The sequence below is a fragment of the Anastrepha ludens genome, chromosome 4 (genome assembly GCF_028408465.1).
Source record: "Anastrepha ludens isolate Willacy chromosome 4, idAnaLude1.1, whole genome shotgun sequence".
Lineage (NCBI taxonomy): Eukaryota > Metazoa > Arthropoda > Insecta > Diptera > Tephritidae > Anastrepha > Anastrepha ludens.
Genome location: NC_071500.1, coordinates 60,087,368 through 60,108,485, shown reverse-complemented (window position 1 = coordinate 60,108,485; position 21,118 = coordinate 60,087,368). Strand labels below are relative to the sequence as shown.

The window sequence follows — 21,118 nt, the reverse complement described above, 5'->3', positions numbered from 1 at the left end:
AACTGTCAATGTCCAAGTAACAACTAAGTTCTACTTTGATGTCATACCTAAGTGTAGTCATATATTGCGTTAAAACCAACATGTCTTACTTATACTTATGTTATATAATAGGCGTTGAGTTGTTGTAGTTGGTAATATATCGTCCCCTTTATTTGTCGCTTTCTCAAGTTTTCTCCAAGTGCTCCTCGGGGTAGGGTCCTAGGACCCTTAATGGTATTTCGTCCTGTTTTCCTATGTGTAATTTACTTCCCTAAGCAGATTACTTGAAAATTTACTATGAAATTAAATGTCCTGAAGATTCATGTGTTCTTCAGACTGAGCTAAACATATTACACAGTTAATGTGTGCGTAATCGCTTATCCCTCAACATAATTTTCCCGCTCACATAAATTGCATTATCTCTAAATTTTTACCTTCAAACACTTGTACTCATCTTATGTTTGGTCCAGGTTAAAGTACGCGTTTTTAATTAGATACCTTTTCATGCAATTTATACTAATATATTAGAGTCTGTTTGACTTGTTTCTATTCCGTTTTACTACTCTCGCTATTTATTCATAACTCTGTTATCTTTAGATGCTACGTCTGCTTTGTACTTGATATTACTTCGGGTATTCTTGATTGTCCGTCTTATAAAACATCATTTTAATATTCCCCAACGTATTCTTCGCTGTAATGATGTAGTTTATGTGGGAGTCGCTAAAACTATGCTACCTCAATTTAATGATTCTCTTTCTTAGAACATGATTTATCTCCTCTTAAGCTAACTTTTAATTTAATATATGTATATCACGTGCTGTACTATTAATTGATTTATTTTTGTTATTTGGTTATGTTTATATTTATCATATAGTCTGTGAGCATATTGATTTATAGATTAATAAAATGAAATGAAATTTAAAAAGAAGAATTGGACTCCAAAACTCTGAAAATTGTGCTCACTTTCATCAATAAATCTAGAGGTCCACACTGCAGGAATTAACTACCCCTTATTCATTTTCATCCCTTCGCTAATGAATAGATCAGATGGTCTCTTAATTTTATATTCAATTGAGGCAATAATCGAAATACACTAAATCAAGAGGATGGTAAAATCTTCTTACCCTAGGCAATTGCAAATAACCCCAACTCTAACCTAACCAAAATATTCATCTTGGAACCAATGATATACAGTCTGTGTCAGCGAATGTCATGAAGTATAAAAGATATATATTTAAAATTTTTTACATGAAAGTATATACAAAACTACGAGTCGGAATTACTCAATAAGCCGTGTAGTCTTCATCGTTGTCGAGTATAGCCTGGCATCTTTTTCATGCTTTGAAACAGCTTTTCTGCGTAGCTCGTCGACAAACAGGACTAAATTTTGCGAACTTGACGAACGAGTTGCTTTAAATCATGGACTGTCCTTCCGGCAAGATGGGTTTTCATAAATCCCCACACATTTTCAATGGGTTTGGCGTCTGTGGACTGGGAAGGCCAGTCCAATACTGTGACACCATTTTCTTGTTTCTCAATGTGTTTTTCTGAGAGCAGTGGTTTTGATGATGTGGGACGGTAGGATATGTTCACCTCCTTCAGTAAACATTCGATGGTATTGATACTCACATCTATTTCCTTTTTAGCAAGAACTGATCGTGTTTGGCGTAGTCACAAAGAAGGGTTCCGCTTAAAAAGTTGGACGATCACTTTGTCCTGCTTTTTTGTCATCACTCGCTTCAAGCCGCGCTCGGAAAATTCATCAACAGTTTTGTACACCTTATACCGCTGAGTCCACATCACAACAAACTTTTTTGATTTTTCAATTACGTAAGAGGCGTAAGAAGATTTCGGCCCTTTCGAATGCGTACATAAAAATACCGCCTTGAAACGCTTTGCGTACTTCTCACTCATATTTGTTTGCATATAGTAAGTTTACGGGAAAGTTTCGAACGACACTAACCTGAGTTAGCACTGGCGTCGTAGCCCTTGAGTGAGACTATTATGCAGCAAAAAGCAGAACGAAATATATCTTGAAGTTACAAGAAAAAAAACCGGTTCTTTTCTTCAGACACAGACTGTATCTATATCTATTGTACGAGAAAGTGGAGCTCCCATGCAGATATTGCTATTCCCAATCCCAAACCGGTTTCGACGGGACAAAAGCACAAAAGCCCCGAAAAGTATGTGGAATTATATTTGAAATACAATATAATCAATGTCCCCTCTGATAGTAGCGGGTAATAAACACAAATACACTTTGTGCATAACATCCCGGCAGAAATCTTTTGATCAATCCCTACTATAGACACGAACCATTAAAATAATAGAAATACGTTTTTTCTAATAATTATTGCTGCTCGTTAGCCAATGGCAGCAAAATCGTGACCTCAGGTACTTAGAAATGGCTTATCACCTCCTTACTGATAAACCGAATTGTTTTACTCATTGTTTTCTGTTTTTCGTTTGATTCACTAAGAATTATCAGGGGAACAAGCAACAACTTTGCCAGCGGAAACTGGGCATTCCCACAATTTGGAGCCTCGCGCTGTAATTAAATTTCTTGTTAAAAAGGAAATAGGCTGAAAAAAATGATTGAAGGAATCTCATATATTCTTTAAAATTTTGCACGTTCATATACATATTTATAGAATGGCGAAAAAATGGGCTTGGTTGTTTCAACGACTTCCATCTGGATCGTCCAGTGGCAACCCAGTTTTCGGCCGAAGAAAATGTCCAAAAAATGTAAAAGATAGTACTGGGTACCGGCCATTGGAGAACTAAATTATGGTAGTTAGCAGAAGAACCTTAGATTAGCAAATAAGAGAGATTTTAGATGAGCGTTTGCATAAAAAAAAGAAATTGCGTGAAATGCATGTCGCGAATGCCCCCACCGCTAAGCAAGCAGCGACGTTTAATTGATGGAACCACTCGAGTTGAGAGGGATACTTTAAAAGCTACAAGATTCAACAGAATACAATTTAGAGAGGGTTCCCAGTAACTTTTCCTTTTTTCAAATATAAAGAAGGGAGTTACGCGGAGCCTTTTTAATGACAGTGAGATGAAGACGGCCGTGGAAAACAATTTTGAAGAGAATTCTAAGGAATATTTTTTCAGTGCATTTTACTTGAAGCGCGTACATTGAAAAGTAATAAAATACATGTAAAGCCATGCTTTTTATTTTTTCACCTTTAGGCGAAAGTTGACCTGCCGTGTACCAGAAAGTGTACCATTTTATGTACCATCAATAAATTGTCAGTTTCTCAAAAAATCTTTAAAATTTACTTGCGCACCCAATGTGAATACCAAAAATTGTTTTTATTTATATAAATATGTAACCTGTTGATGACCCTTCTCGTGGACCGCTGCTGCCTGGACAATCGACATTCGCTATAAAATCACAAATTTCCATTTTAGGATTCCATGCCGTACCAGGCCCGCACTCTTTAATGTTTGCGATACCATTATTACAATTAAGAAACTTCGTGCAATCCAAAGGATGAGGATACATGCCGGCAGCTCCCTTAGGACATACCACAAGCTGCTTGTTGTCATCTGTACGAACATATTTTATAAAGAAAAAATGATCCTTCATTTCAATAAAATATTCACCTTCGCTACCACCTGCTGCGGAATTTCCAAAAGTACCGAAATCTAAATGTCTGTTTGTAGAACAATCCACCTTGTCCATGAAATCACATACTTCGAGTGCCGCATTGAAAGCAGTACCAGGCCCACAATCCATTACATAGCTTATACCGTTTGCACATCTCAGGTATTTCTTGCAATCGGTTGGATGTGGGTAAAGACCTGATTCACTTATTGAGCAAATTGCAGACTGAATGGAGTCTCCAGAGTTCGGGGTGTAGGCACCCACATCCCATTCGTGCTTGAGGTCATATGTACTATAACCATTATTCACAGCTTGCCAATATGACCCCAACCACAACTGATCACTGCTTTCTGCTTCATTTGCGGGCATACAAACTTGGTTTGATTTGCTGAATAGTGTATTTGGTGAACAACTCTGTATCATAGTATGGCCATCGTCGCATTGTATAAATAGTAAACGGTCGAACGGATAAATGAAGTAGCCAAGTGCTTGTGCTGGGCAAGTGACATAGTTGTGGTAAACACCTATAGAATGAGTAAGCTGTAGCTCAAGAATGATTTTTAGAGTTTCTTCCGTACTCACTGATATCTGTAGTATAATCTTGCGAACACTGCACCCGATCCAGGGTATTGACTTCTACTTCAGGGACACACATTTTTTGTGAAAAGCTAAAAACACTATCCATTGAACAGGTTTGTATGTGCGTTTCACCTTTATTACAACTAATAAATTTTTTTGCGTTAAATGGATGCAAAAATTTGCCGTTCATATTCGGTGGGCATGCCACCTTGTCTTCAATAATCGTATTCGGAGCTATTGCATGTAACTTCGTACGTCCTGCGCAGTTTACGTTTTTCTCAAAGTCGCATACTTCCATTTCTATACTCCATGCAGTACCTGGGCCACAATCTTTAATTTGAGTTACGCCATGCGAACACGAAAGAAATTTATGACAATCGTACGGATGTGGTTGCATGCCTTCGGCCTTGGGTGGACATTCAACTGTTTCTTCTACGCCTATACTCGTAGTAACGTCCGTTGCTGTTGATTTATTAAGCGCTTAGTAAATTAGATGCACTGCAAAAAAAATTCCAACTTACATTTATTCTCATTAATTAGAACTTTGGAACCTTGACTGTCCTCATTTTCATTCTGATTGTCATACGCGTAATCCACGCGGTCGTATTCGTAAACTTTCGACTCATAGTCGCAGTATCTTCGAGATTTACTGAAAATCATTCCCTTTATACAATTTTCAACGGCTGCACGTCCATTAGAGCATTTTAGATATTTTGTGTTCTCATAGGGATGTGGGTAAACACCGTTAACACCCATAGAACAGGTTGTTTCGAATAATTGATCTAAGGAGATCAAAATAAATAAAAACCCGTTTTTTTTTGTATTCATATAAAAAATTTGAACTAACTTTTATTTTGATTTTGCTCCAATTCCGTTGAGAATTCGTGTTTAACCTCACTTAAATATTCTACGCGATCAAATGCATTTACCTGGTTACGATTTATGCATTGTCTTCGCGATATGCTGAATACTTTACCAGACATGCAACTTTCTGCTTGGATCTGGCCATCACAACAGCTAAGGTATTTGGTGCAATCGAAAGGATGTAAGAAAAGTCCATTCACATGTTGAGGACAAACCAGTTGAAATCTTCCTTGATTATTATGGACTATATACAAAGCGAGTAGCTCATTAAATATCAATTACTTCACTATGAAATCAGGGTATCCATATCTACAAATGTATGTTTGTATGTATGACTATAAAAAATATCAAATCAAATGACTATAAATATATGCGACCACGTGAATCTGGGATGAAAACTGAGTGTTCGGAAAACCTATTACTTTTTCTACTTAAACTTTAGAAAGCGAGTGTGTATTAAGGGATCTGGCAGTAACCCGAAAGTATAACACCTTTTATTCATTTATTTAGAAATATATAAGAGAGAGATTTTAAATTATGCATTGCAATATTATCTTGGGTAAAAATTCTGGAAAAAAATCGCTATAAGTAAAAAGGGACGCCATCTCAGAAATTGCGCTGCAAAAAGAAGTTGTCAAATACTTAATATCCGCAAGCACCAAGCACCATAGATACAAGCATTCATATTTCCAACTCTGAGTGGAATAGAGCTCATTACTGTCATCGTTAGTAAAACTTGACGAATTTTGAGAGATGAAATTCTTTAAATTCGCTAATCTTTGAGGCTTCTCCTGAGCAATACGCGCATTTAACACGAAAGTTTTTCGGTAGGTCGACGTCATATATAGACGAAACCAAGAGATTATTTTAATCTGTCGTGGATTCATCGGTTTAAAGTAAAGTACGCCAACAACTTTGAGGTTTTATTATGCGCTCTTAATGAAAGACACGTGTTTTTCTTTATTTTTTGCACTCATGTAGAGAATTTCGCAGGCGACTTTACTGCACTTTTGGCTTCCTTGCCATCATCTTCGTGCTGTAGAAGAACCCTTCATTAATGAGCTGATATCGAATATTCGGGGACGATTAGATACATCATCATCAGAAATTTCTAATATATGTTTGTCAACCCTTGCCGTAGTACTTTTGGGACGGCCCGAATTTGTTTTTCGAAAGACACGTCAATTTTTTTTTTTTGTGAGATGAGACAAAATATTTCCTATATCTTTGGGAATGGCTATCTTAATAGAAATTAATTATAGCAGAATGCTCATCATTCGTTAGTCAATTGAATTTCGGCATCCTTGCTGGAATTTAAAAAAAAAAACTTATCAAAGGAACGTGAGCGAAAATGTAAATTTTTTTATTCCAAAACTCACCAAACTAACGAAAAATGCGTTTATTTAGAAAAATAGCTCATTTTTAAATCTGAGCCCATACGTTCCAAATTTTTTCGAGAAAACAACTTTTTATATCAATGACAACTCATTTTTGCACCGTCTCTCTTGCACTTTTCAGTTAAACATAATTCTAAAGATTTCTCAACAAAAGCGCTTGAAATTTTGCACACGCTTGCTCTGACGTTAACGATTTTAAAATATGCAAAATAAAACTAGATCTTCAAAACCTACCGAGTATTAAACGAATTTTAATCTTAGCGCTTAAGCAGGCAACTTTGTTTTGCCACCTACTGTTGAGCTCCTGTAACTGCCTTAATTGTATTATATAAAGAGGCCAGTTTCTGTTTTTAAGGTTTAAATATTATTAAATAATAAGTTTAAAGTTTTTTATTAATACTTCCTTAATATCACCTTCCGTATTAAAAATTCTGACAACCGTGGGCACTTCTTTTTATTATCCGTACGGATATTGTTTTTTTTTTTTAATTCAGAATTTTGTCATCATTTCCCGACAAAGAATTTTTTTAAGAAGAATTTTACAATACAGATTTTTAACAGCCTCGAATTCTATTTTGCTTGATTTAAAACCATGAAATATACTGCTAGTAGTTAATATTGCCTTTAAGGCGTCAGTAAGAATTTTTTCATTGACTGGCATACATGTAAGGACATGATAAATAAATAAATTCTTGGACGTTAAAGCTGCTTTCTACCAACATAATAGTACTTCGAATGGCACCAATATCACGATATGGTTCTCGTCGAGGTTGGATGCTTCACGCGACCGTATTCTAATCATTGTGACATCTTTCAAAACATGTAATGAGAGAGATTCCTGTATAGTCTTATAACTTTTTCTGAAGTTCTCGTACTATTGTTTTATATTATATATATACATAAGTAAATGGTACATATAATAAACAGTGTATAAACTATTCGAATGTGACTTGATAGCCTCCCAATGCACTGCGAGAGAAATGCAAGTGAATGCCTGTTCTCAAGCAGCCTTCTCAGTAACGGAAGCTACTATGCATGTAATAAAGGGGTTTCCAGTAACAGGTGTTATCTATCGCTATCGAGAGATGATTAACGATTTGTTATGGGCGGAATTGGATGGTATTGATCTGGACAACGTTTATTTTCACCAAGACGGCGCTGCGTGCCACACAAGCAACGAAGCCATTGACCTTTTACGGGAAAAATTTCCGAATCGAGTTATCTCTCGAAGAGGTGACCATAATTGGCCACCGATATCTTGTGATTTAACACCTTGTGATTTTTTTCTTTGGGGCCACGTGATAGAGAAGGTCTATGCCAACAGCGCAGGGTCGATTCAAGACCTCAAAGATGGAATTCGTGAGGCTATCGGGGATATAGGGCAGGCACTTTGCAATTCGGTTATGGAAAATTTCATGAAAAGAATATTGTCCTGTAAGCGTGGTCGTGGTGGTCATTTGCCTGATGTTTTTCTCTACTATTAACGGCCTTCCTCTTTTTAATGAAATAAACATCCGAACATTTATATTAAAAAATAGCATTTTTCTTTGAATATCAAAATAACACCTTTTATTGGAAACCCCTTTAGTAAACTCTAATCGGTTGAGGGCAGGCCAATCACAGGCGTGCTTTTGAACCGATATGTAGCCAATTCACACACAGATTTTATCTAAAGTAACTAAAGAAATTGTGCATCTCTCGTCTTTTTCTAGCTGCGGAGGTCAATGTCAAATAGGCTGAAATTCTTCAAAGTGGCTAATATAAAGAAACGAAAACATTTAGCACTACCTCTGCCACTGTACAGATTATAAAATGTGTCTCACATGCTTCAAAGGCGATCAGGTAAAATTTCACTTGATGCTTTATATATAAATCGTAATAGTTGTAGGAACCTCCATTTACATTTTCCAGCCAGCATAGATACAAACATACATATGTAGTCACAATTTGTTCCAACTTACTGTAATCATAGTCCGTGTCTGAAATACTATGTTGTCCAACGTCAAGTTCACATTGAACTTGTTCATTACTGTCAACTAGATTTTTTGGATCACAATGTTTAGCAGATAAGCTAAAAACATTGCCCGAATTACACATTTCTATGGTTAGCCTTCCATTCAGGCATTGCAGATACTTTTTACAATCAAAAGGATGTGGATATAAACCAGTTGTTCCTTCAGGGCATTCAAGCATTTGACTTGCGCTGTTCAGTTCTGAATTCCTGGCTATAAATCGGCATTTCATTGCATTGCAACAAACTAAATACTTAATTTTAAATATAAAATAAAATAAAAAACACTTACAAATTGAAGGTTCTCTGTTGTAATTTACTTCCATTGCTTTGCGAGTACGATCATTGTTATTCACTTCACTTTCAGGTCGACACGTCTTTGCAGCTATACTAAAGACAGTATTTGATGCGCAAGTGCCAATCCACATATGCCCTTGCCGGCAGTTGATATATTTAGTAGAATCATAGGGAAATAGGTGAATGCCTTCAGTGGACGGTGGACAACTCACTATCGTTAAAGCTGTGAGACATTTGAATGGCAGAATTCGTGAAAAAAATCAAACACGTATCGAAAGACATTTATGCACTTACAATCATCATAACGCATTTCAGATATAACGTTAGCGGCGTGATCGGTATAAGGTACGTTTTCTTTGGTATCGCAGGCATTGCGGGATAAGCTGTATACGGTGCCAGGCAAACAATTTTGTATCGCCGTATTGCCGTTTTTGCAGTTTAGAAATTTCGTGCTGTGAAATGGATATGAAAAATGTCCAGATACGCCTGGTGGGCAGAAAATATCACCTTCTACCTCATCTTTCGATCCAGTTTCCTTTGCATATGTCTTCTCATAGTTTTTATTTACTTAAAATACAATACAGTCGTATTGCATAAATCATTTTGAATAAATATGGAATACTCATATGTCTGTAGTACATATGTACACATGTACATACCTACCAACGTATATAATTACACTTAATTTAAATAGTCATGCAAGTCCCATAAATATATAAATACAATATAAATTATATAACAAAAAGGAAGCAAACGACAACGCATTACTTGATAAGGGTTGCTTTTTATGCAATAAATTTAAGAGTAGTTAGTATAGAGAGAATAATGCTTATTTCGTTTTTATATACATACATATGTATGTATGTATGAATGTCAACATGGGTATTTGTAGAAGGTTTACTTCCACTAATTTAGCTTTAGTCATTAGTCAAAGTATCTATACTTTTGAGACTCATGTTCAACTCGACGTCATCTACACCAGGAGCACCCAACAAATTTAACTAATTACTCCAAACGACAATCACATCTATAAAAAAATAATAACATTGCTCTCGGAATGACAAAAAATACTTCCAAAAACAAAAGGAAGAAAATCCTTTTCAAACATTTCTAGTTAAAAAAGAAGCTAATAAAATGTAATGCTGAATTCATGTTTAAGAAAAAACAAATTTAGTTATTTTAGATTTTAGTTGTTGATGTTTAGTAAAAAAATATTGCATTAACCAATAAATCGAAATCGACTCCCAGTATCGGCTTCAGCAGTAAGTAATTATAATGCCACCTTGCCCCAAAAGTTTCCAGAACACGCCTTTGCATGTGTTTTCGATTTTTTTAAGTTTTGAAAATGGATTTGAACTTGCATCAAGGAGTTTGTATTAAATTTTGTGTTAAAAATAGATTCAATGGTGGGGAAACCTGTTTCGGTACTATATGGAAACTGTTTCGGTAATGATACTCTAAAGAACACTTCAACATCGAAAACTAAAGAAAACATCCATAAAATGAAAGAAACCATCACAGAGCTAGCAGAGGACTTCAACATTGCTTGTGAATCTATTCAGGGCATTGTAGTTAATGATTTGGGCTTGCGACGTATTGCTGCAAAGTTGGTCTCAAAGGTCCTGAATTACATGCAAGAAAGGGGCCGCGTCGATAAAGGCATGATTTCCAAGGCTGAATCCGACCCAACATTCATCAAGCGGAACAACATCATAATGCACACCGCGATTAAGACGAGGAGCTCGGCCAAACATGCTCAACGAGTTTTTGTTTCCAAAAATTAAAGAGGATGACATGGACGACATTTGGATTCAACAGGATGGTGCAACTTGTCACACTGCCAAAGTTGTAGTCGAACTTTTGGCTACCGTTTTTGAATTCCGATATCAATTGGTCGCCTCGGAGCTGTGATTTAAGCCCGTTGGACTATTTTTTGTGGGAAGCCGTTAAGGACAAATGCTATGCGAACCATCCAGAGACGATTGATGCTTTAAAACACGAAATCTAAGTTACCATTCATGGAATTGGAGCTCAAACAATCGAAAATTGTGCTTAAAATTTGGGTTGATCGAATGGCCTACTGTAAAGCCAATCGTGGCACTCATTTGAACGATATTATTTTTCATTCATAAATGACAATGTTCAATCTTTAAAATAAAAAAAAAGGTTTGAAAAAATATTGATTAGTTTTTTTTATAGCCGATTCAAAAAGCAAATTTTACCTAGCCCACCCTGTATATAAACTCTCTATACTAAATATTTTATAGTTATATAACAACTCAAAGTTATACTTTTTTCATCAAGCCAACCAATCCAATAATTTCCATGCATATATAAACTTAAAAACATGCAATTCTTACATACCATATAGAGGTCCATCACGTCTATTTAATGTCCCATATCCAGCGTTCCCGCGGTCACTGCAATCAACTTTTTCCTTGAAATCACATACCTTCATTGAAATGCTGTAGGCAGTACCGGGTCCACAGCTTTGTACATGAGTATTGCCATTAGCACAATTTAGAAATTTCGTGCAATCTGTTGGATGCGGCGCTAAGCCGTTTATCCCTGCAGGACAAAGCGAGTTCACGCTATCTGTGCTTACATCTAAGAGTCGGCCCGCACGATATTTATTTGGATTCGCCTCAATTTGTAGCGATGTTTGCTTTTCATTAAGCTTACTGTGAACACCATTTGCGTTCGGCGTCCCGCAAACTACTTTATCAGGACGATCGCATTCGAGCGTTTCAGGATTGAAAACCGTACCTGCTCCACAGCTCTGTATGTGGCCGCGCCCATGCCAACAGTTTACAAAACGACGACAATCATAGGCATATGGTATTGGACCGGTGTGCTGGCGTGGACAACCGGTGTAGTAATCATTATTTGTATTTTCTACACCACTCGCGGAGCTCTCCGAACGCTCTGATGGCAACGAGTGACGCACGTGCGTATTACGATTGTATACTGGTAATTCACGTTGCTGATAAGAGTTTGCATGCTGTAGGTTTGGCTGCTGCTCTTGCTGATGGTATGAAGGCTGATGCTGCCTATGCAGTTCATCATGGTGTTGATGAGAATTGGTTGGTGATAACCTCAATGAATTGGCGCCGTAATTTGTATTAGCATAGCTGGAACTAGGTCTGAAGTCGTATGGTTGTTCAGTTTGTTCTTCAACATTTGGAGAATCATGATGGTAAGACCTTGTCTTGATACCCGAATTAGGAGGAGCGTAAGTCTAAAAATTATTTCCATTCATTATTACGATTTTAGTTATTTTATTCAGAAGTATATTACTTATTTATTTCAAATATTGTATCATGGTTTACATGTTACGACGTTGTTTTGGCTTGATATCGGGTCTAGTAGTATTCAGATATTACCTTCAGTAGTCAAAGGCTCTGTGGTACCAACTGCGAAGCGGTACCAGCTAGTGGTAGCAGAGGAGGAGGAAGGTCTCCTCTGCGTTGGAAAGGTCAAACGGAGAAGGACTTGACTTCACTTGATGTGTCCAACTGGCGCCGGTTAGCACGCAAAAGAAATGACTGGTGCGCTTTGTTAAACTCAGCCAAAATTGCGTAAGCGGTTATCGCGCCAATCTAGAGAAGAAGCCAAAGGCAAACTCTATGTACACTTCAGTCTGAGCCATAAAGTTGGCACCCTGCAATTACGGGCGAGTCAAGAGCCTTCTCTTTACGCAGCTTTGATGAAAAACGGACAGTTAAAGAATTACAAAGCCGCTGAAACTGGTAAATCTTCGTCTGAAACACCGATACGTCGACATAGGTATTTTCCAAACGGGATTCAAGTATACTCTACTCAACCAACAAAAAATGGAACTACGGAACTAGCACAATTGCGTCCTGAATATTGCGGCAAGTTAAACTCCTACTTATCCAGAATTGACCCCGACATACTCAACATACTATGTCCGACATGCGAAAATAACCTGCATGACACTCATCACCACTTCACACACCAGCGTTAACCCACTCATCTAACACCTCCTTCCCTTTAGTCCCACCCAGTCAAAACAACCATTTCCTAGATCTGCCGCTAGATGAGATTGGCGACGACGACTTATTATTTCCCCGCTTCAAGCAAGGATCTGTAAGCTGTTCCCACAACAACATCCGAGAGACTTGTTCTAAACGATGACGCATACAGTTTTCAGTTGTTGTAATGAGTAGCGGAATAGCAAATGGCGCTTCCCGCAACAAATCCCATTGAGAGCAGATAATAGACTTTCAGACTATTGTAGTATTTTTCAAGCAGAGTTCTATGCAGTCGACCCGGTAGTTAGGTTAGGTTAGGTTATGGTGGTAGTTTGTCCGTACGACCAACTCACTTAGACCTCACAGGTCTGTTGTGATACAACTGTGCGACACGGAAACCTTGTTTATTTATCTTAATGAAACCATTTTGAGGCTCTTATGAAGCGCAGGGTTGGTCTAATACCCACGCAGTTCTTTAAGAGAATTGAAAAAGTGTTTACCTAGACAACCTGCTCTGATTTTAGCTAAGGCTGGACAATTGCAAAGAAAGTGCTCGACTATTTCTTCCTCTCCATCTCTACAATTTCTACAATATCTATGGGACACAATATTCGCGGTGATGTAACTGGTAAGCATAATTCACATCATTCCCTCAAAGTTCACATTCAAGCTGCAATCGGGGTCGGTAACGACCAATTTGAAATGTGAGCAAGAGCAAATACTTATGCCGAAGATGTCTACAATCTACAATGACTACAAACAGCACGGCATCTATCTATACTTGGTCTCGGGCATTATGGTATTTCAGGAAATGAGGAAACTGATTTGCGTACAAAGAAAGGATTGGGTGAATCGAATCTAAACATATAAGCTTTACTGATTAACCAGTTTCCGCATGATGAGGAGTCTTTAGCAGCTACTAACACTAAGTCGACTAATCTGGGCACTTGCGGAGTAACGCGTTCACATTTGCAGGAGTAAAGAGCAGCCCTTGCAACTTAACCTAACCTAATGAATTAATCGGACCTTCATTTTATTCATTTCTAAAGGCAAAGAAATATCGTGTATTCTAAACTTTGTTCGTATTGTACGTGTACATATGTACACATGTACACATAATTAAACGACAGCAAATTGCTGCATACACTAAGGCGCACGTAGAAGAGAAAATAGTTACAAATTCATTGTTTTTAAGAGCCTCACAACTTAAAATGATAATACAAAGCATAAATATTGTTCAACAAAATTTTTTTATTATAAGCTGAGATATAATTTCATGGCACTTATTTTTTAATATCATATCCAGCATATGTTCGTCGGCTACGAGTTACATAGCCCATTCAATCAATCCAATTTTTGACTACTTTTTCCAATAAATCTGGCCGAATGACATCCGGCCGCTTGAATATTTCAATAAATGGTTTGTATGGCAGTTGTGCCGTCTTATTGAAGCCAAATATCGTCGATGCTTAGCTGATTAATTTTTGGAAACGAAAATTCAGTTGATGCTGATGCCAGTGCTTTATGAACTTCACGAACAGATTTTTTAGAGTAAAGTTCCACATTTGGAAACGTTGCTCTGACGTTAAACTATTCATGATTACTTACAAAACTCACGGAATAGAAATGTTAACACAGTTTGCCATTCTCAGCTTTCAAACCATAGTTCTCGATATCGATAGTCCTCATGCAGCTGGGAAACACCCGATATAATTAAATCTTTTAAATTTAAATAACAAAGCCTTTATGTACATTAATTCAATAAGCTCAAAATGCAACTATCCAATATTTTATAGAAAACGACAAAATACACTTAAATTGTTATGAAATTAATTTTGGTAGATTTTTTTGTTTTACTAAGATATCTTGTATCAGGTGCGCAACTAAGTTCTCGCTGTTTTTTGTTGAAAATACAACTTTATCAGAAAAAAATGGTTACAAGTGAATCATTGAAAGTATTGCTCATCGCTGGCTACTACTTTTTCCCATCTTTCTGGTAGATCTCGTATACCGTCGCGGTAAAACTGTTCATCTTTTGAGGCTATCCACGGATCAAGCCATTTTTTGATGTATTCATATGAATGGTACCGCTGGTCAGCTAGACCATGTGCCATCGATCGGAACAGGTGATAATCGGACGGCGCAATATCTGGAGAATATGGCGGGTGGGGTAGAATTTCCCATTCCAGTGTTTCCAGGTAGGTTTTAACGGGTTTGGCAACGTGAGGCCGAGCATTGTCAAGCTATAGAATCACTTTTTCATGCCTCTCCGCGTATTGCGGCGGCTTATCGATCAGTGCTCGGCTCAATCGCATCAATTGAAGTCAATCTGATCCCTAGTAATGGTTTCGCTTTGTTTTAACAGTTCATAATAAATAACACCAACTTGGTCCCACCAAATACATAGCATAACCTTCGCAGCGTGAATATTCGACCGAGGCGACAATGTAGAAGCATAACCGGTCAGTCCCCATGACTTTTTTTTCATTTTTCATCATCCGTTGAATGCGATGAAAAAACCCCTTCCTTTTTTGCCGCTGGACCAGTTGTTCATTGGCCGTCGTCTAACATTGGCATTGGTTTTAACTCTTAAGGAAGCATGCAATCGCTTGGAAATGGATTGGCGGGTAACTCCTAATACTGAAGCAAGCTCTTCTTGCAAAGCCTCCAATTCAGCGTCTTCGATGGTATTTGGCCTTCCTTCACGCGGACGGTGGTCAACATTAAAATCACGGACTTTAAAACGACGGAACTAATCTCGGCACGTTGTTTCACTTAAGGCAGCATCTCCACAAACTTTTTGTAGTTCTCGATGCGCTTCAGCCGCCGTTTTTGAGAGAGGAAAATCAACACTTCCCGCAAATGACGATTATTCGGCACAAAATCAGACATTTTCACAAATCCAAAAGTATATGATACCAAAATAAAATCACTAATGGATCGAAGCAGTTTGTTTACCACATGTCTAAGCTTGGTTTATGATGTTTAGGTTATGTTAGAATCGACTAGCACACACTGCTGGCGGCATCTATTTCGCTCAAGATACCGTTCTAATTAAAGTCCACAATGAAAATTATAAAGCAATAAAAACTAAATTTCACAAAATGTATATTGAATATCTTTGGTCGCTATAATCGTCCAACAGAGTAAACCGGCGGGTTCGATGGAGACATAAAACAAACAAAATTTCCTGAAGGAATAATTTCAAAATATTCTGCAGCATCTTGGTCGTCAAAATCAAATGATTTCACACCTTTGAATTCTATCGCATAGAGCTTTCGTCGAGAAATCGCCAATTATACCAAATCATCGAAAATGTTACCAAAAGGATTGACACCAGTAAACGTGCGCACCTGGGATATTGGAAAAACATCATTTAGCATTTAGAAATTTTAGCCCATCTATTACAGACTAGATATGTACTTATGTATATGTATTTACATACGTCAAAAAACAGTTATACTATATAATGAATTGCCGTTCAAAATATGAATTTAATGTGAATTTCCGTTTTCAGCAGAAAATAGTAAATCAATGAATCATAATTATGAGTTCAAGTGTTTTTAACGCCAAATATGGAAAAAAGAAAGACAGTTATGACCGAAACTGAATAAACGCAAGGAATCTATACAGAATATTTAATTTAGAAATATGTAAGAATTATATATGAGGCACCGTTATAAGCATAGCCGAATGTATTTCTTATCTGTAATTTTTAATGCTTTCTAAATTTCCTAGAACTAAGATGCTTATAATTAACCTAAGAAAAATAAACAACAATATCGTAACAAAAATTAATAAATATTATATATTTAGAGTCTGAGGTTATTTTTCGATAAGGTTTATGAAATTGGAAAAACATGTACCAAATCGAAAACAGGGACATTATACAGGGTGGGCCATATAGCGTTTGCTTTTTGAAGATGGTAACACAAATGGCATGTCAAATTTGTTCATAATTTACTTAAAGGTTTGACATTTACGAAATAGGACGCTATACGCTTGAACAAAATTGGGAAATATTGAAAACCTATTTCCAAAGTGGTGAGTCTTCTTCTTCTTCCGCGGTTACAGTAAATGGCGAGCGTTACCGTGACATGCACAACGAGTTTTTGTTTCCAAAAATTTAAGAGAATGACATGGACGACATTCACGAAATCGAAGTTGCCATTCATGAAATTGGAGCCCGAACAATCGGAAATGTGCTTAAAAATTGGGTTGATCGAATGGCCTACTGTAAAGCCAGTCGTGGCAGTCATTTAAACAATATTATTTTTCATTCATAAATGACAATATTCAATCTTCAAAATAAAAACAAAGTTTGCAAAAATATTGATTAGTTTTTTTTATAGCCGATTCAAAAAGCAAATTCTACATGGCCCACCCTATAGTACCTTTGAATTGTTCTTCTCACACAATTGTCTATCTACGATATTGAATGCCAAGTGGTCGAAGTTGCATCATAATCGAAAAAGCCGACTTTTTAAATAAATAATTATTTTGTACGTAAAATAATATAAAATAAATAAAACCATCTCGATCTTCTTTGAAATTTATAAAATAATGAAATCTAAATTCATTATCAATGTACGTAGAGTATATTAACTTCGAACACAAAGTGCTCAAGGGCACTATAATTTTTTTCACATAACGGTTGTATGTAACAGCATAAAGAAATCGGGATAGATATAGAAATACATACATATGTATGTATGTATGGATATGTACCAAAATGTACAGAGTGATGAGAGGAGTCTAGTTTATCCGTCCTACCGTCCGTGTGCACGATAATTCATTAATAGAGCAATTAATATGTATGTATGTATATTTCATTGAAATCTAATCCCCACATAGGACACTATGTCCCAAGTAGATTGGTAATGAGAATTAGCGCAATCTGTCAATAACCACTTAAGGCTTGACAAAATTTAAATGCGTATTTTTATGAAAGGGAATAGTGTAAAATGATTACAAGAAATCAAGGTAGCAATAAGAATGAGTGGATTTCTCTGCAGGAGAAGGAATTATGCACCGCACATGGCACCGCACGATTGTGAGATAAAATGTTTACTCTTATTTTTGTTAACTTCCATAGCCGCATATTTGTTCAGTAAAGAAAAAGTATGTATGCATAAAAGTAAATATATACATATATATGTACATACAAGTACGCATTTACAAAGCAAATAAATACTTACACCCTTAATGATAACAAGTTGAGTCGCGCAAATAAGAAGCCACAGCTTCGAAAACATTTTCACTTCAATTATAAAAATTTGCTTTCACAAGTTTTATTCTGCCTCTTCGACTTGCTGCTGTATTTAGTATATTTTTACACAAATTTACGATTATTCTTGCATTTCCTTGGTAATATAAGGTTTTAATAAATTCATTCTTAACACTTTCAGTTGATTGCACTAATTTTTATAATTATAAAAAATAATTTCGTACCAAAGCGTGTGTACGCATATTTTCACGATACTCTTTATATAAAATTCACTAACGATTTTCTAAAACAGAAATATTACGAATCCCGCGTATTTTTCTACTTTTCGACAATACCGCTCGTGTTTTCCCATCCAGCAGTGTTAGCCTTTTGAAAGCAAACAGACGGTTTCAAACTCAATTAAGCGCCCACTGCTCCAGTTCAGTATCTCGTGGCAGACTTAATTAAGACTACGCCAATGAAATGAGAGCAAAATTGGAATCATTTGGACGTTGAATGAATTCGTTGAATATATGTATGCATAGGTTTGAATGTATGTAGGTATGTATGCTTTTTTGTACAATATGTTCCCGCAAGCAAATGCGAGCCCATATATATGTATACATGTGCATATATTTACATTCGTGAATGGGATAGCTTGCAGGAGCACTCACAAGATTGTTCTAAGTATAAACAATCATGAGTCAAAGTGAGTGTAATATGTTCTAAATGCAAACTTTTAGTGTTTATTTGTTAGCACAAATGCGCACCTATCTATTGTACATACGTACATATGTAGAAATACTTAACAAAACATCCTATAAATAAGTATAGCCAAATCAACTAATCAACATCGATTATCGCTGGTGGCAATCTTTAGACCTTTCTGTTACACACCAAAACAAAAGCATTCTTATCAGCGGCTTGAGAGATTTAAATGCATTGAGCTAAATAACGCGTATATTTTAAGTATAAGCAATTTTTTAAGTAAATATTTGTTGAAAGAATTGAATTGTGGAAAACATTTTTACATATTTAATAATAAATAATTTGTGCTTCATCTGACAATGACTTTACATTGCGCCAATTTACAAACAGGAAGTAAAATTGGCCAAGCCTCACTTCTCAGTTGCAAAACATTAAAAAGCAACATGGTTATTGATGTTTTCCATGTTATGCCGTGTTGAATTGTGTGTACTATATTCTGTTATGATTTACTGCATTTATTTTATGTTAGGTTATTTGTGTTATTTTATTTCGAGACATATTATAAGTTTTTTTACGAACGCAAATCGGGGCTGCTGGGCTATTAAACTGATACAATTTTTCCCCATGAGTGCCAATGGTTAATTAATTCAAAAGCAAATGGTAGAAAGTCTTATGGTGAATTCAGTATAACTAATAGTAGCTCGTTAATGCACAATCAAACCAAATAATGTTATGCATACATGCTTTTACTTGGTTGTTGGGTTTTTAAATATAAAATGTTTTCTTCAAGTATTATTAATTCTTGCATTCGTTTTTTTTTTTTCATCTCTAACAAAGAACACATCTAATCTGTTAATTTTATATGATGAGCTACTTTTATAAATTCGTAGCTTTATATTCTTAAGACCTACTTCTCAAAATTACGTACCTATTTAAAAAATTAATGCATTGAACTATTTCAATAATTTAAAATTTGTTTACTTACACAAATACACAAAGTTCTAGCGCAATTAGTAAATATTTTAATCTTAAAACCCAATTTTCTATTTCGACTTTTGTTCATTATTTGCGACATTTGTAGATTCCTCTTTCGACTTTTGATCTGCTTTCGTTGTTAAAGTTTTCATTCTAGCCCATATCCGTTCATAGGGATTCGATATTTCCGAATTCGTTTGTTTAATACCTAGTGAACGTCGTACAGGAGGCGAAGCCAGCAACAGGTTTTGCACTAAACTGTAACTACTAGAGGCCACCCAGTAAACGCAAAGAACCTGCAAAAATATTACAACAAAATAAAGTAGATAAAATATGAGACTTTTCACTGATTTACCGATGGTACAGAGCAAGCCACTGGCACCATTGCAATGGTCAGTACTCGAAACACATTTGTCGCATATTTTTGCAAGCGCGTTGTAGGACGATTTCGTAATAGCGTTTGCATCTGAAAATATATAGTTATTTTAAGTAATAATTTTATTCAATTAGTGTTAGTGGACTTACTTCTACTATACCCAAATTGATTAAGCCAAGTGAAACAGGCAATATATAAGAACTGTCTACTTCGGTTAGATTTGGTATCCAACCAAAGCCGCCAATAGTCATTTCGGTGTATATAATTTGTGCCTGCAATGATGTGGGATCGGGCATCATATGCACAAGATTCCTTATTGCTACTGATTGGCATATCCACAAAGGTATTTGAGCCCACAGCACAATAAATGTTTTTGCTGGATGGCAATTATCTCGAATTATCAGCGCATTCCATTGTTTTTTCAACTAAAAGTAAAAGTATGAAAATAATTATTAATCACGCAACAAACCATTCAGTTACGGCGGCCGCTATAAACTTACGCACCGACCGATTGTATACTAGTCTAGTTTGACTTTCAGTCCAATTAAACTTTTTCATAGCTAATGCAGCCTCTTTCTTCAGTTCAGCAACTATCGCCGGCATTTCCAACGTCAATAATTCCAGCCGTGCCATTATTTTATTTTGATATATGGCTAATGGTAGTGTTACTGCGGTGCGAAAAAGTACGGTGGACGCAACAATAGAAGCCCACCAAGGTAATCCGCTGTAATCATGAATCACTGTCAATGCATCCTGAATGTAAGCAACTGGTGTGCTTTGTGATAGTGTATGCCAAATTCCCACGAACGGTGACTGAACTTGCCCAGCTACTATAGTGGAAGCATTTGCGGCTTCTGAAAGCGTGCGGTGTTGTAACTGCCATACACGCGAATTTGGTACAATGTTAGTGCTGACAGGAGCCAATTTTTTTCTCGCTGAAGAAACACAAGAAAAAGCCCGCTCACATATCGAAGACTGATGATTCTGATAAAGGACTAAAGCAGTTTTGTACTGCAAACTTCGGATATGAATCATATTTTTAACATAACAATTTTAAATAAAAATCAAGGTAAGGAATAGAAGCAAAACAAAAAACAGCTGTGAAACACAATTGATCA

General features: G+C 36.3%; 2 protein-coding genes across 5 annotated transcripts in view; both read right to left on the bottom strand.

The window, feature by feature from the left end:
- The window catches only part of LOC128862566 (uncharacterized), a 25,501-nt gene extending 7,063 nt beyond the window's left edge, over positions 1-18,438 (bottom strand). For 2 of the 3 annotated variants that reach the window (XM_054101271.1, XM_054101273.1), the window contains exons 1-10: positions 17,934-18,438; positions 11,105-11,978; positions 9,035-9,307; positions 8,736-8,963; positions 8,394-8,657; positions 5,019-5,279; positions 4,693-4,953; positions 4,175-4,633; positions 3,592-4,116; positions 3,319-3,534 (exon numbers count right to left, since the gene is read on the bottom strand). In XM_054101271.1, coding sequence (XP_053957246.1) covers positions 3,319-3,534; positions 3,592-4,116; positions 4,175-4,633; positions 4,693-4,953; positions 5,019-5,279; positions 8,394-8,657; positions 8,736-8,963; positions 9,035-9,307; positions 11,105-11,978; positions 17,934-17,990 — 3,418 coding nt within the window. In that variant the 5' untranslated portion in view covers positions 17,991-18,438. The remainder of the gene's footprint in view (positions 1-3,318; positions 3,535-3,591; positions 4,117-4,174; positions 4,634-4,692; positions 4,954-5,018; positions 5,280-8,393; positions 8,658-8,735; positions 8,964-9,034; positions 9,308-11,104; positions 11,979-17,933) is intronic. The other variant, XM_054101272.1, reaches the window with a different exon arrangement.
- On the bottom strand, positions 15,868-21,118 carry LOC128862567 (cytochrome c oxidase assembly protein COX18, mitochondrial). 2 transcript variants are annotated; one of them, XR_008454499.1, is made up of 5 exons: positions 20,505-21,118; positions 20,150-20,425; positions 19,980-20,090; positions 19,635-19,920; positions 15,868-16,088 (listed from the first exon to the last, which is right to left on the bottom strand). XR_008454499.1 is itself a non-coding variant. In XM_054101274.1 (4 exons), exons 1-4 carry the CDS (start codon positions 21,033-21,035, stop codon positions 19,693-19,695), a joined length of 1,146 nt encoding a protein of 381 aa, XP_053957249.1. In that variant the 5' UTR covers positions 21,036-21,117; the 3' UTR covers positions 18,525-19,692. The 2 variants fall into 2 exon arrangements, 1 of the variants encoding a protein (XP_053957249.1); XM_054101274.1 differs by lacking the exon at positions 15,868-16,088 and having other exon boundaries at positions 18,525-19,920; positions 20,505-21,117.